The sequence below is a fragment of the Hyperolius riggenbachi genome, chromosome 4, assembly GCF_040937935.1.
Source record: "Hyperolius riggenbachi isolate aHypRig1 chromosome 4, aHypRig1.pri, whole genome shotgun sequence".
NCBI classification, from domain to species: Eukaryota; Metazoa; Chordata; class Amphibia; order Anura; family Hyperoliidae; genus Hyperolius; species Hyperolius riggenbachi.
In genome coordinates, this window is record NC_090649.1 from 57,262,315 (window position 1) to 57,280,403 (window position 18,089).

General features: G+C 45.6%; 1 protein-coding gene across 2 annotated transcripts in view; it reads right to left on the minus strand.

Annotated features, from left to right (window-relative positions):
- The window catches only part of ADCY3 (adenylate cyclase 3), a 237,413-nt gene that overhangs the window by 22,130 nt on the left and 197,194 nt on the right, over positions 1-18,089 (minus strand). For both annotated transcript variants that reach the window (XM_068280078.1, XM_068280079.1), the window contains exons 11-13: positions 16,285-16,372; positions 5,877-5,993; positions 4,673-4,932 (exon numbers count right to left, since the gene is read on the minus strand). In XM_068280078.1, coding sequence (XP_068136179.1) covers positions 4,673-4,932; positions 5,877-5,993; positions 16,285-16,372 — 465 coding nt within the window. The remainder of the gene's footprint in view (positions 1-4,672; positions 4,933-5,876; positions 5,994-16,284; positions 16,373-18,089) is intronic.

Consider the following 18,089-nt stretch of genomic DNA (forward strand, 5'->3'; position numbering starts at 1 on the left):
GGGTAATACTGTATGAACCAATGATATAACAAGATGAGGATTCTGGAAACTCAACACACCACAATAACTCCAGCAGATACCTTAAGAAGCGGACCCAAACCATACAATTTTTTGGTTCAAAATATTTAGTTGCACCACTCTGACACATACAAAGACAAATAAACACGCCTTCAAGCCTATGAGCATTTCAGTGCATGCTTTTCACCGTTCTCTATTCATAACTAGGGTTATACAGGTGGCAGCCATTACTTCTGAGCTTAATAGGAGGTTTTAGATCATGGGTGTGTTTGGCATCAGCTACCCTCCCTCACAGGGGCGTCATCTATGTGAAGTCTCACACAAGCTGAGATTACCTCCCCCTGTGACATCATCAGTAGCAGCCTGTGTGTTTTTTTTTTATCTCCTCCACCAGTCTGCTGGATTCTGTCCCGGCAATATGAAAGGAAGGGAGGGGTTCTTCCAATAAATGTAAAATATTTTATACTTGTCATCATGCAGCTGAAAAAGGGCTTTTATTTCTGAAATCTTGCATTTTTAATTTGGGTCCACTTTAAAAGCAGCCCTGAAGGAAAAACTGAATAAAGATTTACTGTAATTTTACTGGAGAACAGAGCTGGACCCAGGGGACTCAGAGAAGATCAGGAAGGAGAGTCCTCTCTCTACACAAGTAACTACTGGTAACTCTTTATTGCATTTTCCACACTAGATTAATATTTGCACTAAAGTGCAGTTAATCTTTTAATATAATTACAAATTACCTCCCTATTTGTAGGCAGCTTTGATTTTCTCACTTTATCAGGGAGATCAAGCTTTAGTGCTTTACAGCCGTGGTGAGCATCTGTTGCTTGGTGTACATAATCCTCCCAGATTTCCATAGGCTGCATCATTAATTAGCTGCGTGCAGCAGGAAGCCTTATTTCCCTTTCACCCACCCAGGATTGTGTAAGTGATTATAGCAGGCTAACATTCCCAACTAGCAAGACATGCCATAATAACCTGTGTAAGTAGATGCATATCGGAATGTTGTAAAGCCGTCCATACATCTAGTGATGTGGCGGCCCAATCGACCAACTGATTCAACAATTTTATTGAATCGGATGAAAATCAGTGCCACAACAAGCATGCCCGAACGATGTTCGACTGATACTGGGCTGAAAATGGTCAAATGTATTGATCAAACATGCTGGAAAATCCGGTCCGACGTAGCCGATCGTGTGTGTAGCTGTAGCGGCCTGCGATATTGCAACGAGCCCCCAGACACTGACCCCCCAAATGTAAATTTGCCCCTCCCCCTTCCCAGGGGCCCATGCATTGTCATCTCCCCTGCTCCAGTGACTCCTGATCTCATCCGCTGATTCTCCCTGAGCACCACACACACACACCCATCTTGTGCTATATGTGCCGTCACAAGACGGCTGCATGTGACGGCGGCGCTCAAGGGAAGCAGCGGATGAGACCGCAGCTGGATCAGGTGAGACTGCAATGCATGGGCAACGGGGAAGGGGGGTACATTAACATTTGGGGGCACAGTGGAGGCAGGGCCGTTTCTTGGTCAGTGCGGACAGGGCGACCACCCTGGGCGCAGACCGGCAGGTAGAAGAAGGGTGGTGCAGGCAGAAGGACATAACTGTTAGGGAGCTGGTGACGTGTGGAGCAGCTAAATGGAAGAAGAAGATTACCGCACAATCACCTTCCTTGACTCCTCCTGGGCTGCCTGCGTCAGACGTCAAGTCATCATCACGTCCCCACCGTGTGATGACACCTGATGTCCTGTAGCGGTACTGCAGGCTGTCAGTGTGCGGCACCCATAGAGGAGTCGGCTTTCTGGGCTCTCTTCCCCTGTGTGTTTTCCTGGTCCTTGCTTCCTCCTGGATGAGCGGGTGGTCACTAGTAAGTAGGCAGATCTACTTGTGACCTGTGGCTATGTGACAGTCCCTAAAGAGTAAGGGTTCGCGAGTCCACGGGGGTGGGGGGGAAGGGGGCACAATTTTTACACCCTCCCCCTGGGTGCAATATAGCCTAAAAAACTGCCCTGAGCGGAGGAGGCGGTACAGAGGCAGCGTCACAAAGCTGATTCCTGCGAGATTTCATGCTGAAATTGATCGGGAATTGGCCTGCGGCGTATGGGCAGCTGACAGATCTCTCTCTAATCAGATTCGATCAGATATAAAGCTGTCTTATGGTCGATCTGCCCAGCATCGCTAGATCATGTATGGCCACCTTTTAACTATTAAGCTCAACTACTAAGCTGTTTATTTTTCAAAATGGCATGGAACTGTTTGTAATGCCTTTATATAACCAAATGTTGTAATATGTGTATGGTTACTGAGCCAATAAAATATTTTTTCCAAGAATCTAAAATGATATACAGTAATGCATAGCGATGCATAGTGCCTGCCTGTAAAGTGCTGCTTTCTCTCTCAACTAAAGTGAAACTTAGAGACAACCTCTAGTTAAAGACTGAATTTTATGCATCCTGCTTCCTGTTGCCTAATATTACTAGACATATCTCTTAACTTTTTGAGATAAGAATGAGGGATGTTTAAGCCACACCCCTAACCACGCCCCTGCCACACCCACAGTCAAGCATACCATAAAGATTTCAGTAGAACAGCCTTTCTCAACCTTTCTACCATGGAGGAACCCTGAAAATAACATTTGGATCTCAAGGAACCGCTGCAAACAATTTTTTAATCTTGAGGGACCCCTACATTTGTTTTGCAGGAGGCGTGGTGTTTAGCAGTAGGTGAGGCTGTTTATTTCACTACCCCCTATTACACTGCCACTCATTATACTGTCATTTTATCCTAGTGCTTTTTATTAATGTGCTCATTAGTCATACCTCCCAACATTTTAAACTAAGAAACCGGGACACTGGCCACACCCCTAACCACAACCCCTACCACACCCCCTACACACGCCTACCATCGTTTTTTGAAGATTTTTTTTTTAAAATAATATTTATGCCCTTATTTTGTTTTAATAAATATACCCTCATACACCCTGCCCATGGGTGGGGAGGAGGGTAAGGGTGCCCGTGGGTGGGGACTCTGGGGAGGATGGATGCCACTGCACAAAAAAAAAAAAATGATCAAGGCGCCAGCCGCGCCTAAGTGGTATGCGGGATGCGGCAATAGCATTGCTACCTCCCTCCCTCCTTCCCTTGAGATCTGCCCCCCTGTGTCCCCCGTTAGCAGAGTGCGCAGCGAGCGGAGCGGGCTGTCATCTTACCTGCGTCCATGCACGAGTACCGTGTCTTCATCCAGCTTCCTGTGACGTCACAGGAAGCATAGTGAAGCCGGACATTAGTACGCGTGCATGGACGCAAGTAATGACAGCACGCTCCGCTCACTGCACACTCTGCTAACGGGGGACACAGGGGGGCAGATCTCAAGGGAAGGAGGGAGGTAGTAATGCTATTGCCGCATCCCGCATACCACGCGCGGCTGGCGCCTCGATCATTTTTTTTACTGCTGCCCGCTGCCGCCCGGGACTTAGGGGGCTCATACCGTGACAGCGGGAGAGCCCCCCAAATCGTGACAGTCCCAACGAGATCGGGACAGTTGGGCCCTCTGTCATTAGTGCCCCAATTTAGTGCTTCTTGTTACAGCACCCCCTAATATAATGTGCTTTATCTTACTTCCCCTACGATGGGGGGAAATGCCAAGTAACCCCTGCAGAGTCCTCATGGAACCCTGGTTGAGAAAGCCTGCATTAGAAAAATATGTTGTTTTATAATTCAAACCACACGGGTCCCTTCGATCCTGGTTCATTTTCCTTCATATAAACTAATTAAAATAAGAAATATATCAATTTAACAACTTGAGGACCACAGTGGTAAACCACCACTAAAGACCAGGCACATTTTAACTAAAATGGCCACTGCAGCTTTAAGGCCAAGCTGCAGAACCGCACAACACAGCACATGAGTGACCCCCCCCCCTCCCCCCCACCAACAGAGCTCTCTGTTGGTGGGGTATGATCGCCCCCCTTGTGTTTATTTTTTAATAAACATTTATTTTAAGGTTTTTTTTTAATGTTTTTAACTAATTCTTTTTTTTCTTTCTAAGAAATCCCCTCCCTCCCCCCAGCCAGCCAATCACGCGATCGGCTGTCATAGGCTTCTGTCTATGAGAACCGATCGCTCTCTTGTCCCCCAGGGGGACAGCCGTGTCACACGGCTGTCCCCAGTACATCGCTGCTGCTAATCGCAGCGCTGTACAAGTAAATAGACGGCGAACACGCCGTCTAACAGTCTCCCGAACGGCAATAGCCGCTCGGAGACTGAAGAGGGGGCGGAGCTCCGCCCTCCGTGCATGAGATGCGCTTGCAGCGTGCGCGTGATCTCATGCAAATTAGAGCCCCAGGACTTGACACCAATTGGCTTTAGGCGGTCCTGGGGCTGCCGCCGCGGCCACGCCCACTGGCGTTAGCCGGTCGGCAAGTAGTTAAAGGATGGGAATAAAGTTTAGCGTGAATTTAACATATTTTCAGTAGAAAAATACATATATCAGTACGTGAGTCCTGAAAGAGGGACAAATGAGAAAGAAAGAGGGACATAGGGACTGGGTTCCCATAGAGGGCCTGTCCCTTCACAAGAGGGACAGCTGGGAGCTGAGTTACTGGAGTTGTAGGAGCAGCACTGTACAATAATCACATGACAGGGACTTACACATAGGCATTGAAGCGTTTCCTGTCGTAGTCGTCAAAGATCGGCCTCCAGGCGTAAATGTTTACCACTCCGACGGCAGCGGTGATCATCAGCATGAGGGTCAGCTTGACCATGTGGCTGACCTGCACCAGCATGATGGTGGCGATGAGGGCCAGGACGGCAATGTAGCTGTAATAAGTGGGGTTCTCCACACAACCCCAGGCATCTGTGGACTGCAGGGTGGCGTTGTATGTGGCGGAGTAGTACTGCAGGCAGCTGAGCTGTGGGAGAGGGAGAAGAACCAATCAGAGGGCATTTTACATTGTTCTCACTGGAATCGTTTGGCAAAAAAACAAAAACAGAAAGATGATTGGTTGTTACACTATTGTTGTTTACAGCATCTCTCTGGTTTTAGAAATAGTGCGATGCTGTTTTCCACGTGGCTAGGCTGATAACTATCCTTAATTGTGCTGATTCTGCCAGCAACAGTGCAGAAAAGCATCTGACATGCAGAAGCGCAACCCCCAATAGGCCGGCAATCCTTACAGGAGGCCAGCGGAACCCGGGGAGGACTGGGGCTGCATTGAGGGACCCAAATGACTTCTAGGGGCTGGAAAAAGCCCCAGGTAAGTAAAGATAGGTTTAGGTTTTCACCTTGTGAGTCCTTTAAATCTCCCCTCCCTTTGAAGAGTTTACACAGTGATGTAAGCCTGTTGTCTAGGTGATGTTTGCTGTGGGAGGGACAGTAAGGTGTGGCATTAAAATTAATACTGAGCTGGACTGAAAAAAAAAGAAAAGGGCAGAAGTGATGTCACATTCGGCATCACATGGGTACAGTAAAGATGGAAACCAGCAGAAATATTATTTTGTTTTTTTCATTTCACGTTTCTCATAAATCTGACAGTGAACGCTAAAAACAACAGGCTAGGTAAGCAAAATAAGTAAATTCTTATTGGATGATTTGATTTTTCCAGTTAATATGACTTTTAATCCCACTTTATTCATTGATTATACCAGCACACCTCTACACTGCTTTCCATATACAGTAGAGATACAGGTACTGCCCACAGTGCCTTCCGTCAGCTGGCTAACACACAAACATGAATGCTATGCTCAGCTGAGCGTTTATGTTCATTGTTCATTTCAGTGGAGGAAGTGGGGGGTGAAGGGGACTAGTGGGGATTGGACTGTCCTGGAAAAGACAGAACCATCTGAGTCTTCTTACCATATCCACTATATCCGCCATTGTGAGAATAAAAATGGCCGACATCGCCCAAGTGTTTCTCGCCCACCTGGTCCTGTCAATCCAAGTGGAAAAGGCCACTAACTTTTTTGGAAAAACCTATGAGAGAAAGAAAGAAGAAAATGCTTACACAAAATGATCACAGGATTCTGAAAAAGATATAGGACTCAGTGCAGGAGTTATTTCAAATAATTAAATCAAAACACACCTGGGAAATAAAGGCTGCCATATTTATTACCTTTTAAACAATATTATTTGCCTGGCTGTCCTGCTGATCTTTCATGCGTCAGTAGTGTCTTAAGGCTGGTGCACACCAAGAGCGCTTTTAAAAACGCCAGAACTAATTATTACCCAAACACAAACGTGGATTCTGCAGCATTTCTGCTGATTTCTGCGATTCAGCCTCAATGTTAAAGTATAGGAAAGTGGAAAATCGCTCTGAAAAGCTCTAGACCAGAGCGGTTTTCCAAGCGGTTTTGTTACAGAAGCTGTTCATTTCATGTAACAAAAAATAAAAACGCTACACTAAAACGCTCAAACAATCGCTAGGCATGATTAAAATATCGCTAGGCACATGCCTAGAATCACCCAGGAATATCACTTCAAAAAGCGCTGACCGTTTGCGATTATGCCAGCGCTTTTTGGTGTGCACTGGCCCTAAATCACCCACCTGAAACAAGCATGCGGCCAATCCAGTCAAATTTCAGTCAGGGTACCTGACCTGCATGCTTGTTCAGGGTCTATGGCTAAATGTATTAGAGACACAGGGTCAGAGGGATGGCCAGCTAATTTGCACGGTGTAAAAATAAATATGTCAGCCTACATATTCCACTCACTTTGGGTGTCCTTAAAAAAACACACAAACTTCCTCCGAGAAGAGTCTATTGTTTCTTAAGCCCCCGCAGTAAAAAGGGCACAGAAGATAATAGTGATACAGTGGGTTGCAAAAGTATTCGGCCCCCTTGAAGTTTTCCACATTTTGTCACATTACTGCCACAAACATGAATCAATTTTATTGGAATTCCACGTGAAAGACCAACACAAAGTGGTGTACATGTGAGAAGTGGAACGAAAATCATACATCATTCCAAACATTTTTTACAAATAAATAACTGCAAAGTGGGGTGTGCGTAATTATTCAGCCCCCTGAGTCAATACTTTGTAGAACCACCTTTTGCTGCAATTACAGCTGCCAGTCTTTTAGGGTATGTCTCTACCAGCATTGCACATCTAGAGACTGAAATCCTTGCCTATTCTTCTTTGCAAAACAGCTCCAGCTCAGTCAGATTAGATGGACAGCGTTTGTGAACAGCAGTTTTCAGATCTTGCCACAGATTCTCGATTGGATTTAGATCTGGACTTTGACTGGGCCATTCTAACACATGGATATGTTTTGTTTTAAACCATTCCATTGTTGCCCTGGCTTTAGGTTTAGGGTCGTTGTCCTGCAGAAAGGCGAACCTCGCCCCAATCTCAAGTCTTTTGCAGTCTCCAAGAGGTTTTCTTCCAAGTTTGCCCTGTATTTGGCTCCATCCATCTTCCCATCAGCTCTGACCAGCTTCCCTGTCCCTGCTGAAGAGAAGCAACCCCAGAGCATGATGCTGCCACCACCATATTTGACAGTGGGGATGGTGTGTTCAGAGTGATGTGCAGTGTTAGTTTTCCGCCACACATAGCGTTTTGCATTGCAGCCAAAATGTTCTATTTTGGTTTCATCTGACCAGAGCACCTTCTTCCACATGGTTGCTGTCTCCCCCACATGGCTTGTGGAAAACTGCAAACGGGACTTCTTATGCTTTTCTGTTAACAATGTCTTTCTTCTTGCCACTGTTCCATAAAGGCCAACTTTGTACAGTGCACGACTAATAGTTGTCCTATGGACAGATTCCCCCACCTGAACTGTAGATCTCTGCAGCTCATCCAGAGTCACCATGGGCCTCTTGACTGCATTTCTGATCAGCGGTCTCCTTGTTCGGCCTGTGAGTTTAGGTGGACGGCCTTGTCTTGGTAGGTTTACAGTTGTGCCACACTCCTTCCATTTCTGAATGATCGCTTGAACAGTGCTCCGTGGTATGTTCAAGGCTTTGGAAATCTTTTTGTAGCCTAAGCCTGCTACAAAAAGTTTCTCAATAACTTGATCCCTGACCTGTCTGGTGTGTTCTTTAGACTTCATGGTGTTGTTGCTCCCAAGATTCTCTTAGACAACCTCTGAGGCCGTCACAGAGCAGCTGTACTTGTACTGACATTAGATTACACACAGGTGCACTCTATTTAATCATTAGCACTCATCAGGCAATGTCTATAGGCAACTGACTGCACTCAGACCAAAGGGGGCTGAATAATTAAATAATTACGCACACCCCACTTTGCAGTTATTTATTTGTAAAAAATGATTGGAATCATGTATGATTTTCGATCCACTTCTCACGTGTACACCACTTTGTATTGGTCTTTCACGTGGAATTCCAATAAAATTGATTCATGTTTGTGGCAGTAATGTGACAAAATGTGGAAAACTTCAAGGGGGCCGAATACTTTTGCAACCCACTGTATATAGTAGAATGCAGTACATTAGTCAGGAGACACACTTTTACAGTAATTGTCCTAATTTCAGCATCAGAAACACTTCCTATAGCTATATATTGCTGTATATTGTACAGTGGAGGAAATAATTATTTGACCCCTCACTGATTTTGTAAGTTTGTCCAATGACAAAGAAATGAAAAGTCTCAGAACAGTATCATTTCAATGGTAGGTTTATTTTAACAGTGGCAGATAGCACATCAAAAGGAAAATCGAAAAAATAACCTTAAATAAAAGATAGCAACTGATTTGCATTTCATTGAGTGAAATAAGTTTTTGAACCCCTACCAACCATTAAGAGTTCTGGCTCCCACAGAGTGGTTAGACACTTCTACTCAATTAGTCACCCTCATTAAGGACACCTGTCTTAACTAGTCACCTGTATAAAAGACACCTGTCCACAGAATCAATCAATCAAGCAGACTCCAAACTCTCCAACATGGGAAAGACCAAAGAGCTGTCCAGGGATGTCAGAGACAAAATTGTAGACCTGCACAAGGCTGGAATGGGCTACAAAACCATTAGCAAGAAGCTGGGAGAGAAGGTGACAACTGTTGGTGCGATTGTTCGAAAATGGAAGGAGCACAAAATGACCATCAATCGACCTCGCTCTGGTGCTCCACGCAAGATCTCACCTCGTGGGGTGTCAATGGTTCTGAGAAAGGTGAAAAAGCATCCTAGAACTACACGGGAGGAGTTAGTGAATGACCTCAAATTAGCAGGGACCACAGTCACCAAGAAAACCATTGGAAACACATTACACCGCAATGGATTAAAATCCTGCAGGGCTCGCAAGGTTCTCCTGCTCAAGAAGGCGCATGTGCAGGCCCGTCTGAAGTTTGCCAATGAACACCTGAATGATTCTGTGAGTGACTGGGAGAAGGTGCTGTGGTCTGATGAGACCAAAATAGAGCTCTTTGGCATTAACTCAACTCGCTGTGTTTGGAGGAAGAAAAATGCTGCCTATGACCCCCAAAACACCGTCCCCACCGTCAAGCATGGGGGTGGAAACATTTTGCTTTGGGGGTGTTTTTCTGCTAAGGGCACAGGACAACTTAATCGCATTAATGGGAAAATGGACGGAGCCATGTAACGTGAAATCCTGAACGACAACCTCCTTCCCTCTGCCAGGAAACTGAAATGGGTCGTGGATGGGTGTTCCAGCACGACAATGACCCAAAACATACAGCAAAGGCAACAAAGGAGTGGCTCAAGAAGAAGCACATTAAGGTCATGGAGTGGCCTAGTCAGTCTCCGGACCTTAATCCAATAGAAAACCTATGAAGGGAGCTCAAGCTCAGAGTTGCACAAAGACAGCCTCGAAACCTTAGGGATTTAGAGATGATCTGCAAAGAGGAGTGGACCAACATTCCTCCTAAAATGTGTGCAAACTTGGTCATCAATTACAAGAAACGTTTGACCTCTGTGCTTGCAAACAAGGTTTTTTCCACTAAGTATTAAGTCTTTTATTGTTAGAGGGTTCAAAAACTTATTTCACTCAATGAAATGCAAATCAGTTGCTATCTTTTATTTAAGGTTATTTTTTCGATTTTCCTTTTGATGTGCTATCTGCCACTGTTAAAATAAACGTACCATTGAAATGATACTGTTCTGAGACTTTTCATTTCTTTGTCATTGGACAAACTTACAAAATCAGTGAGGGGTCAAATAATTATTTCCTCCACTGTATGTAGCCCCGCCCTGCCAGTGATGCTTAGCCTAGGCTAATTAGCTATGCTGAATTCTCCTCACAGAGCATTCTGGGAGACCAGATATTATTTTCACTGTTTTTCTACATTATTAGAAACAAACATTCCACAGAGATCACCTGACAAGACTAAAAATGTCACCACCAGTGATGCATTTCAGGGAGAGGAGAGATTATACAATGGGCCAACACTGACTAAATAATCTATAAATAAATGTTGTAGTAAAAAAAAAAAAAAAAAAAAGCACATTTATTCATGTTATTCTCACTATAGGTCTTTTTAAATTACAGCACGGGTTATCAAGCAATTTTATTCATGATGTTATGCTCACTACAGGTCCTCTTTAATAACAGCGTGCAGGTTAGCAGCTGAACAAGTGCATGTGATGAAGCGCCAAAGGTTTCCTTGCAAAGGGAGAGTGTTTTTCGCTCTTGGAGCGGCACCAGGCCCCATATGCAGCTTTGGTACGGGATGTCTTGACCAAGTGAATTTAATAATCCCAGCTGTTCTTGGCCATCTGCGAAGGTGGACGGCTCATGTGTACCAGAACACTAAAACCTATATAGGGAATTTATTTTAATGCCCGAAACAGCTGGCTGTGTTTAATTTTCATTTCCTGGGTTTCCTATAAGCTAACGATCCTCACTTAACGTATAGTGACATAGGGATTACAGCGTAAATACGGATGTGAGCGGACGCATGGCTGTGCCAGGCATATACAAGCAGAGTAATAAATACCACCTGTCATTATCAAAATATAGAAACTGGCATGGCTAACCTCCTTAAAGCCAGCCTGAATTAAATGTGACTTCACTTAATCTCCTCTCTGCCTTGTTCTACATAGCTAAGTAACTTTGTTCTACTTATGCCCATCCTCATCTGTCCTTGTTGGACACAGCTGCAGAATGTGTTGTTTCTGTGTTATTTCTGTGTTGTGGGATGCGGCCATCTTGCTTTCTGCAGAGTCTGTCACTACATTACTTGTTTCTTGTTTTCTCAATAAGCAAGTAATGTAGTGTAAGTAATGTAGGTCCATTCATTCAGTTAAAAAGAAACCATAACCAAAAATTGAACTTCATCCCAGTCAGTAGCTGATACCCCCCTTTCCCATGAGAAATCTTTTCCTTTTCTCAAATGGATCATCAGGGGGCTCTGTATGGCTGATATTGTGGTGAAACCCCTCCCACAGTGTGATGTCAGGACCACGGTTCTGACATCACACCGGGGGAGCCTTGTTGCAATGTGGGAAATAACAGCTGTTTACAGCTGTTTCCAACTGCCAAGCAGCATCTCATTTTACTGACATCACCTGCCAACAGTAAAAATGTCACCATGTTATAAATGTCAGAAGGTAAGAGGGCAAACACTGACTAAATTATTTATACATAATTCAGGGGCAAACCCAGGATTTTCAAGGGTGGGATTCCTGAAAGGTCTCCCTCAGCCACGCACAATACAGTTTAATAATATGGTAAGACATCATGCTGGGTACACACAATGCAATTTCCCACCCGACTGACAGGATCTGACGATTATTTCCTAATGCTGGGGATATGCGGTACGTTTTGTACCGTGCCGCACGATAGATTGTGGCGCGTCCCCGCTCGTCCCTGCACACGGCCGGATCGATTCCTGCTCGTACCCGTGGGCGGCTTCTTATCTTCCACTCGTCTATTATCCTGCCCGCCAGTATCGAGCACGGAATCGATCCGGCGGAGTATCGGACACGTCGGAAATTATCAATCAAGCCATCAGCGGCTCGATTGATAAAAAAAACGCACCGTGTATGCCCAGCATTAACCTTCCTGGCGGTAACCCCGCTGGGCCGATTTAAGTAATTTTTTTTTTCCTGAACGCAGCTAGCACTTTGCATGCTGCGTCAGCACTTCGATCGCCACCACCCCGCGCCGATTCGCCGCATTCCGTGTCGCAGCACAGCCCTCCCCCTAGACCCCTGCTCTGCCTGGCCTATCAGCGCCAGGCAGCGGCAAGGGGTGGATCGGGACTCCCTTAGACGTCACGACGTCCATGACGTTGGTGACGTCATCCCGCCCCGTCGCCATGGCGACGGGGGAAGCCCTCCAGGAAATCCCGTTCTTTGAACGGGATTTCCTGATCGCCTATCGCCGGAGGCGATCGGCGGGGCTGGGGGGATGCTGCTGAGCAGCGGCTATCATGTAGCGAGCCCTAGGCTCGCTACATGATTTAAAAAAAATAAAAATAAAAAAAACGGCTGCGCTGCCCCCTGGCGGTTTTTAATATACCGCCAGGAAGGTTAATGTCCGATCTGCTCCCAATCGACAACGGGATCGATTAGGAGCAGTTTGGATACAGATAATAATGAGGACAGCCGACATTGGTAATGAAGGGGAAAGTGAAGCACTCACACAGCAGGGCACAGGGCTGTGCTCATACCTGACTCTGTTAAGTTCCCCAGAGCTGCTCCATGCTCTGTACACATGCTGCTGCTAGATCCAAAGTCAGCTGTAGCATGGAAAGAAAGGGGGCAGTGCTGTCAGCCGGCCTTGGTCTGAGGGGGGATTCTGGGCAGCTGTAATCCCCCCCTGCATTTGCCAATGAGAATTATTGTAAAAATGAAGCACTTTTTGATCACATTTTCACTGAAGTTCCTCTTTAATGGACTACTTCAGTGAAAAAAGTTAGCAGTTAAAATCTGATATATAGGTTTTTGGGCTAATCCATCTGCTTACGGGGTATTGTTAGGTTTTTTTTGTTGTTTTGGTTTGTTTCAAGAGCACTTCCGGAACAGCAGTTCAACTGCTAAAAAAAGTTCAACTTAAAGAGGAGCTGTTAGGTATAAGGTCTCATTCAAAAAAAACACATATATCAGTAGCTAAATATTGGCTGTACTTACATTACATATGCAGTTCACTGTCCACGTTTGGATTTCACAGAATTTTTATATAGTATTTGCAGAGAATGATGCTCCTGACAGCTCATGGCAGGTTCCATGTGTGTCTGTCTTGTATGAAGCCAATTGTGATGTAATATCCTCCCTGTTTCCTGACGATTGGACTCACAAAAAAGATCAGGATCAAAGATCCTAATGGTTCATGATCCGGACAACACTACTGTGCAGTGAATATTAATTAGCCATGTGGCTAGGAACAATAGGGGACTCATGCGGTATACTCTAACTGAACATGTGCCCTGTGAACAGCACATTGATTTTTCAGTGCTGTGAGTTTTAGGCTGCTGTTACAAGCTGCTCTAACATGAGCCTGTAACTTCCCACTGTGAAAGCAGCCTTAGGGCGGGATAGGTAAATGAAGGGGAGGACCCAAGGTAATGCATTGGGGAGAAGAAGCAGCCCCAGAATGCTTTGCAGTATCTGTTATGCGGCCTGCCGGCCTCCTTAGGAGCTTGGGAATAACGAGCCTTGCTGTTCAGCAAACATCAAAGTAAGAGAGATTTTTAACTTCAGTATTGCCTTTTTGGCTTCCTTCTAAACTGTTTAACACAGGAGAATAGAGGTTTAAATTAGCTTTTGCAGCCTGACAGTTACTCTTTAAGAGGACCATAGGTTTATACCCCCCCCCCCCCCCCCGAAGGTATCCAAACTATGAATTAACACATGTGGAAGTATAGTACATAACCAAAAAGTGTGAAACAAATGAAAATATGTCATATTCTAGGTTCTTCTAAGTTGCCACCTTTTGCTTGATTACTGCTTTGCACACTCTTGGCATTCTCTTGATGAGCTTCAAGAGGTAGTCACCTGAAATGGTTTTCACTTCACAGGTGTGCCCTGTCAGGTTTAATAATTGGGATTTCTTGCCTTATGCTGGGTACACACGGTGCGTTCCCGCACTCGATGTCCCGCTCGATTCCTGTTGATTCCCAGCTGCTCGATTATTTCCGACTTGTCCGATTTGCATTCCGATGGATCGTTAGGTCGATTTGGCATACTTTACACAAGAATCATCGAAACAATCATCGAAACGCGATCGGAAATGCTCGGAAATAATCGAACGGCCTGGAATCAAGTGGGGCATCGAGTGCGGGAACGCACCGTGTGTACCCAGCATTATAAATGGGGTTGGGACCATCAGTTGCATTGTGGAGAAGTCAGGTGGATACACAGCTGATAGTCCTACTGAATAGACTGTTAGAATTTGTATTATGGCAAGAAAAAAGCAGCTAAGTAAAGAAAAACGAGTGGCCATCATTACTTTAAGAAATGAAGGTCAGTCAGCCCGAAAAATTGGGAAAACTTTGTAAGTGTCCCCAAGTGCAGTCTCAGAAACCATCAAATACTACAGAGAAACTGGCTCACATGCGGACCGCCCCAGGAAAGGAAGACCAAGAGTCACCTCTGCTGCGGAGGATAAATTAATCCGAATCACCAGCCTCAGAAATCGCAGGTTAACAGCAGCTCAGATTAGAGACCAGGTCAATGCCACACAGAGTTCTAGCAGCAGACACATCTCTAGAACAACTGTTAAGAGGAGACTGTGTGAATCAGGCCTTCACGGTAGAATATCTGCTAGGAAACCACTGCTAAGGACAGGCAACAAGCAGAAGAGACTTGTTTGGGCTAAAGAACACAAGGAATGGACATTAGACCAGTGGAAATCTGTGCTTTGGTCTGATGAGTCCAAATTTGAGATTCTTGGTTCCAACCACCGAGTCTTTGTGTGGATGAGCGGATGGTCTCTACATGCCTGGTTCCCACCGTGACGAATGGAGGAGGTGTGATGGTGTGGGGGTGCTTTGCTGGTAACACTGTTAGGGATTTATTTAAAATTGAAGGCATACTGAACCAGCATGGCTACCACAGCATCTTGCAGCGGCATGCTATTCCATCCGGTTTGCGTTTAGTTGGACCATCATTTATTTTTTAACAGGACAATGACCCCAAACACACCTCCAGGCTGTTTAAAGGAGTCATCAGGCCAATATAATAAAATAGGTGCTACTTACCGTGGGCTTCCTCCAGTCCCAAGCTCCCAGCACGTCCCTCACCGCACCTCTGCCGTCAGCCGCGCGCCACAGCTCCGTCCCGGTCCCCGGCGATGACGTCAGAGCAACCTCCAGGTCGCGCTGGACTGCGCCTGCGCGAGCGGCGCTGTCAATCACCGCCACGTGGGCCGGATCGGACTGCACAGGCACATTAGTTCTATGTCTATTCGCATGATACTGGACATGTAGCATATAGTTCCCGTGCCCCTCACCCCATTGTTGCACCCTTTTTCCACAGGCAGACTTCATTCTTGCTAGTGGGGTACCCCATTTCTGATGTGTGATGTGTGGTGAGTGTCTGTGTGTGGTTTGTTTGACAGCCAGGTTTTAATTGACAACAGCGCTGTTGCTTTTTAGCTCCATTGTTTGTATTGTATAGATGGTCTTGCACTCATGTATTAGTCAATAAAGTTTTTTCACTTTTGCAAGAACCAGTAATTTTTTGTTTGCTTTTACAAACGAGGTTCAGGACTATTACCCAATTTGGGATAGTGATGCATACCATACCAATTTATGTTCCATATATGTCCCTGTCTCCTTTCCCCGCTCAGAAAGTGGAAACCCACTTTGAAAAACGCTAGATCAGAGCGTTTTTTCAAGCGTTTTTGTTACAGAAGCTGTTCAGTTACAGCTTTACTGTAACAAAATATAAAATCTGCTACGCAAAAGCGCTCCTAAACATGCCTAGAATCGCTCTGAATAACAACTTCAAAAACCGCTAGTGTTCGCGGATCCGCCAGCGGTTTTTGGTGTGCACTGGCCTATAGAGTTTGCCATCACTATTTCCTGAGGTAAGATATTCCAGATTTGAATCACTTCCAATGTGAAGGACCCCTATCGAAATCGATAGCAGAAACCTTTTTACTGCATACGTAGATCATGTCCCCTTGTGCGTTGTACCATAGGGAGAAAAGGCTCGTATGACAAGCTTTTGTATTGCCCTCTGATATATTTATACATGTTAATCAGGTCACCTTTAGTCGCCTTTTTTCCAGGCTAAATAAGCTCAGTTTGTCCAATCTGTTACTCCTGCATTCTACATTGCTGCGCACTAAAAAGCTAGATTGGAATAGTCCTTCTATTAGCATCTACACAGCTATGTAGGTTGTCCTTACCCTGGGAAATATGGCTGCCAGCGAGCAGATGGTAAGAACCAGAAGGAGGATTTCACCGATAACAAAAGTCACATAGTTCGCCACCAACCTGAAAGACAGCAAAACATGAATCACAACTGTAAAAAACCCAAACTCATAATATCTATCTCTCCTCTCCTGATACACTCTGTGCTGCTGGAGGACTCTGCTCCTTCCACTGTCTAACACTCCCTTCCTGATATACTCTGTGCTGCTGGAGGACTCTGCTCCTCCCACTATCTCCAGTAACTCTCCTCTACTGATATACTCTGTGGTGCTGGAGGACTCTGCTCCTCCCACTATCTACCTCTCCTCTCCTGATATACTCTGTGCTGCTGGAGGACTCTGCACCTCCCACTATCTAACTCCCCTCTCCTGTTATACTCTGTGCTGCTGGAGGACTCTGCTTCTTCCACTATCTAACTCTCCTCTCCTAATATACTCTGTGCTGCTGGAGGACTCTGCTCATTCCACTATCTAACGCTCCTCTCCTGATATACTCTGTGCCGCTGGAAGACTCTACTCATTCCTCTATCTAACGCTCCTCTCCTGATATACCCTGTGCTGCTGGAGGACTCTGCTCCTCCCACTATCTAACTCCCCTCTCCTGATATACTCTGTGCTGCTGGAGGACTCTGCTCCTCCCACTATCTAACTCCCCTCTCCTGATATACTGTGTGCTGCTGGAGGACTCTGCTCCTTCCACTATGTAGCTCTCCTCTCCTGATATACTCTGTGCTGCTGGAGGACTCTGCTCCTCCCACTATCTAACTCTCCTCTCCTGCTATACTCTGTGCTGCTGGAGGATTCTGCTCCTTCCTCTAACTTTCCTCTCCTGATGCACTCTGTGCTGCTGGAGGACTCTGCTCCTCCCACTATCTAACTCTCCTCTCCTGATATACTCTGTGCTGCTGGAGGACTCTGCTCCTCCCACTATCTAACTCTCCTCTCCTGATATACTCTGTGCTGCTGGAGGACTCTGCTCCTCCCACTATCTAACTCTCCTCTCCTGATATACTTTGTGCTGCTGGAGGACTCCGCTCCTCCCACTATCTAACTCCCCTCTCCTGATATACTGTGTGCTGCTGGAGGACTCTGCTCCTCCCACTATCTAACTCTCCTCTCCTGATATACTCTGTGCTGCTGGAGGACTCTGCTTCTTCCACTATCTAACTCTCTTCTCCTGATATACTCTGTGCTGCTGGAGGACTCTGCTCCTCCCACTATCTAACTCCCCTCTCTTGATAGACTCTGTGCTGCTGGAGGACTCTGCTCCTCCCACTATCTAACTCTCCTCTCCTGATATACTCTGTGCTGCTGGAGGACTCTGCTCCTCCCACTATCTAACTCTCTTCTCCTGATATACTTTGTGCTGCTGGAGGACTCTGCTCCTCCCACTATCTAACTCTCCTGTCCTGATATCCTACTAATATTATAAATGGGAAAGTTTGGATATTTGGATGTTTGTTACTCGATCACGCAAAAATAGCTGAACGGATTTGAGTGAAATTTGGCACACACACAGTACATTACCTGGAATACCATATAGGATACTTTTTATTCCCATAACCAAAAAGTGGGCGGAGACAAATACAAATTTCACTGGGAAAATGTAAACTGCAGCCATTCTTACACTGTTAATGGCAGGGTTCTCAAACTTTGCACAGTTGGTCTCTGAGTGACTAGGATTAATATTTAGAAAAGTGGGTGAAGCCTCTAAAGCCAATAAAAAATACCTATTGATTTTTCAGGGGAATATTTAATTGCTGCCATTCTTGCACTGTTAA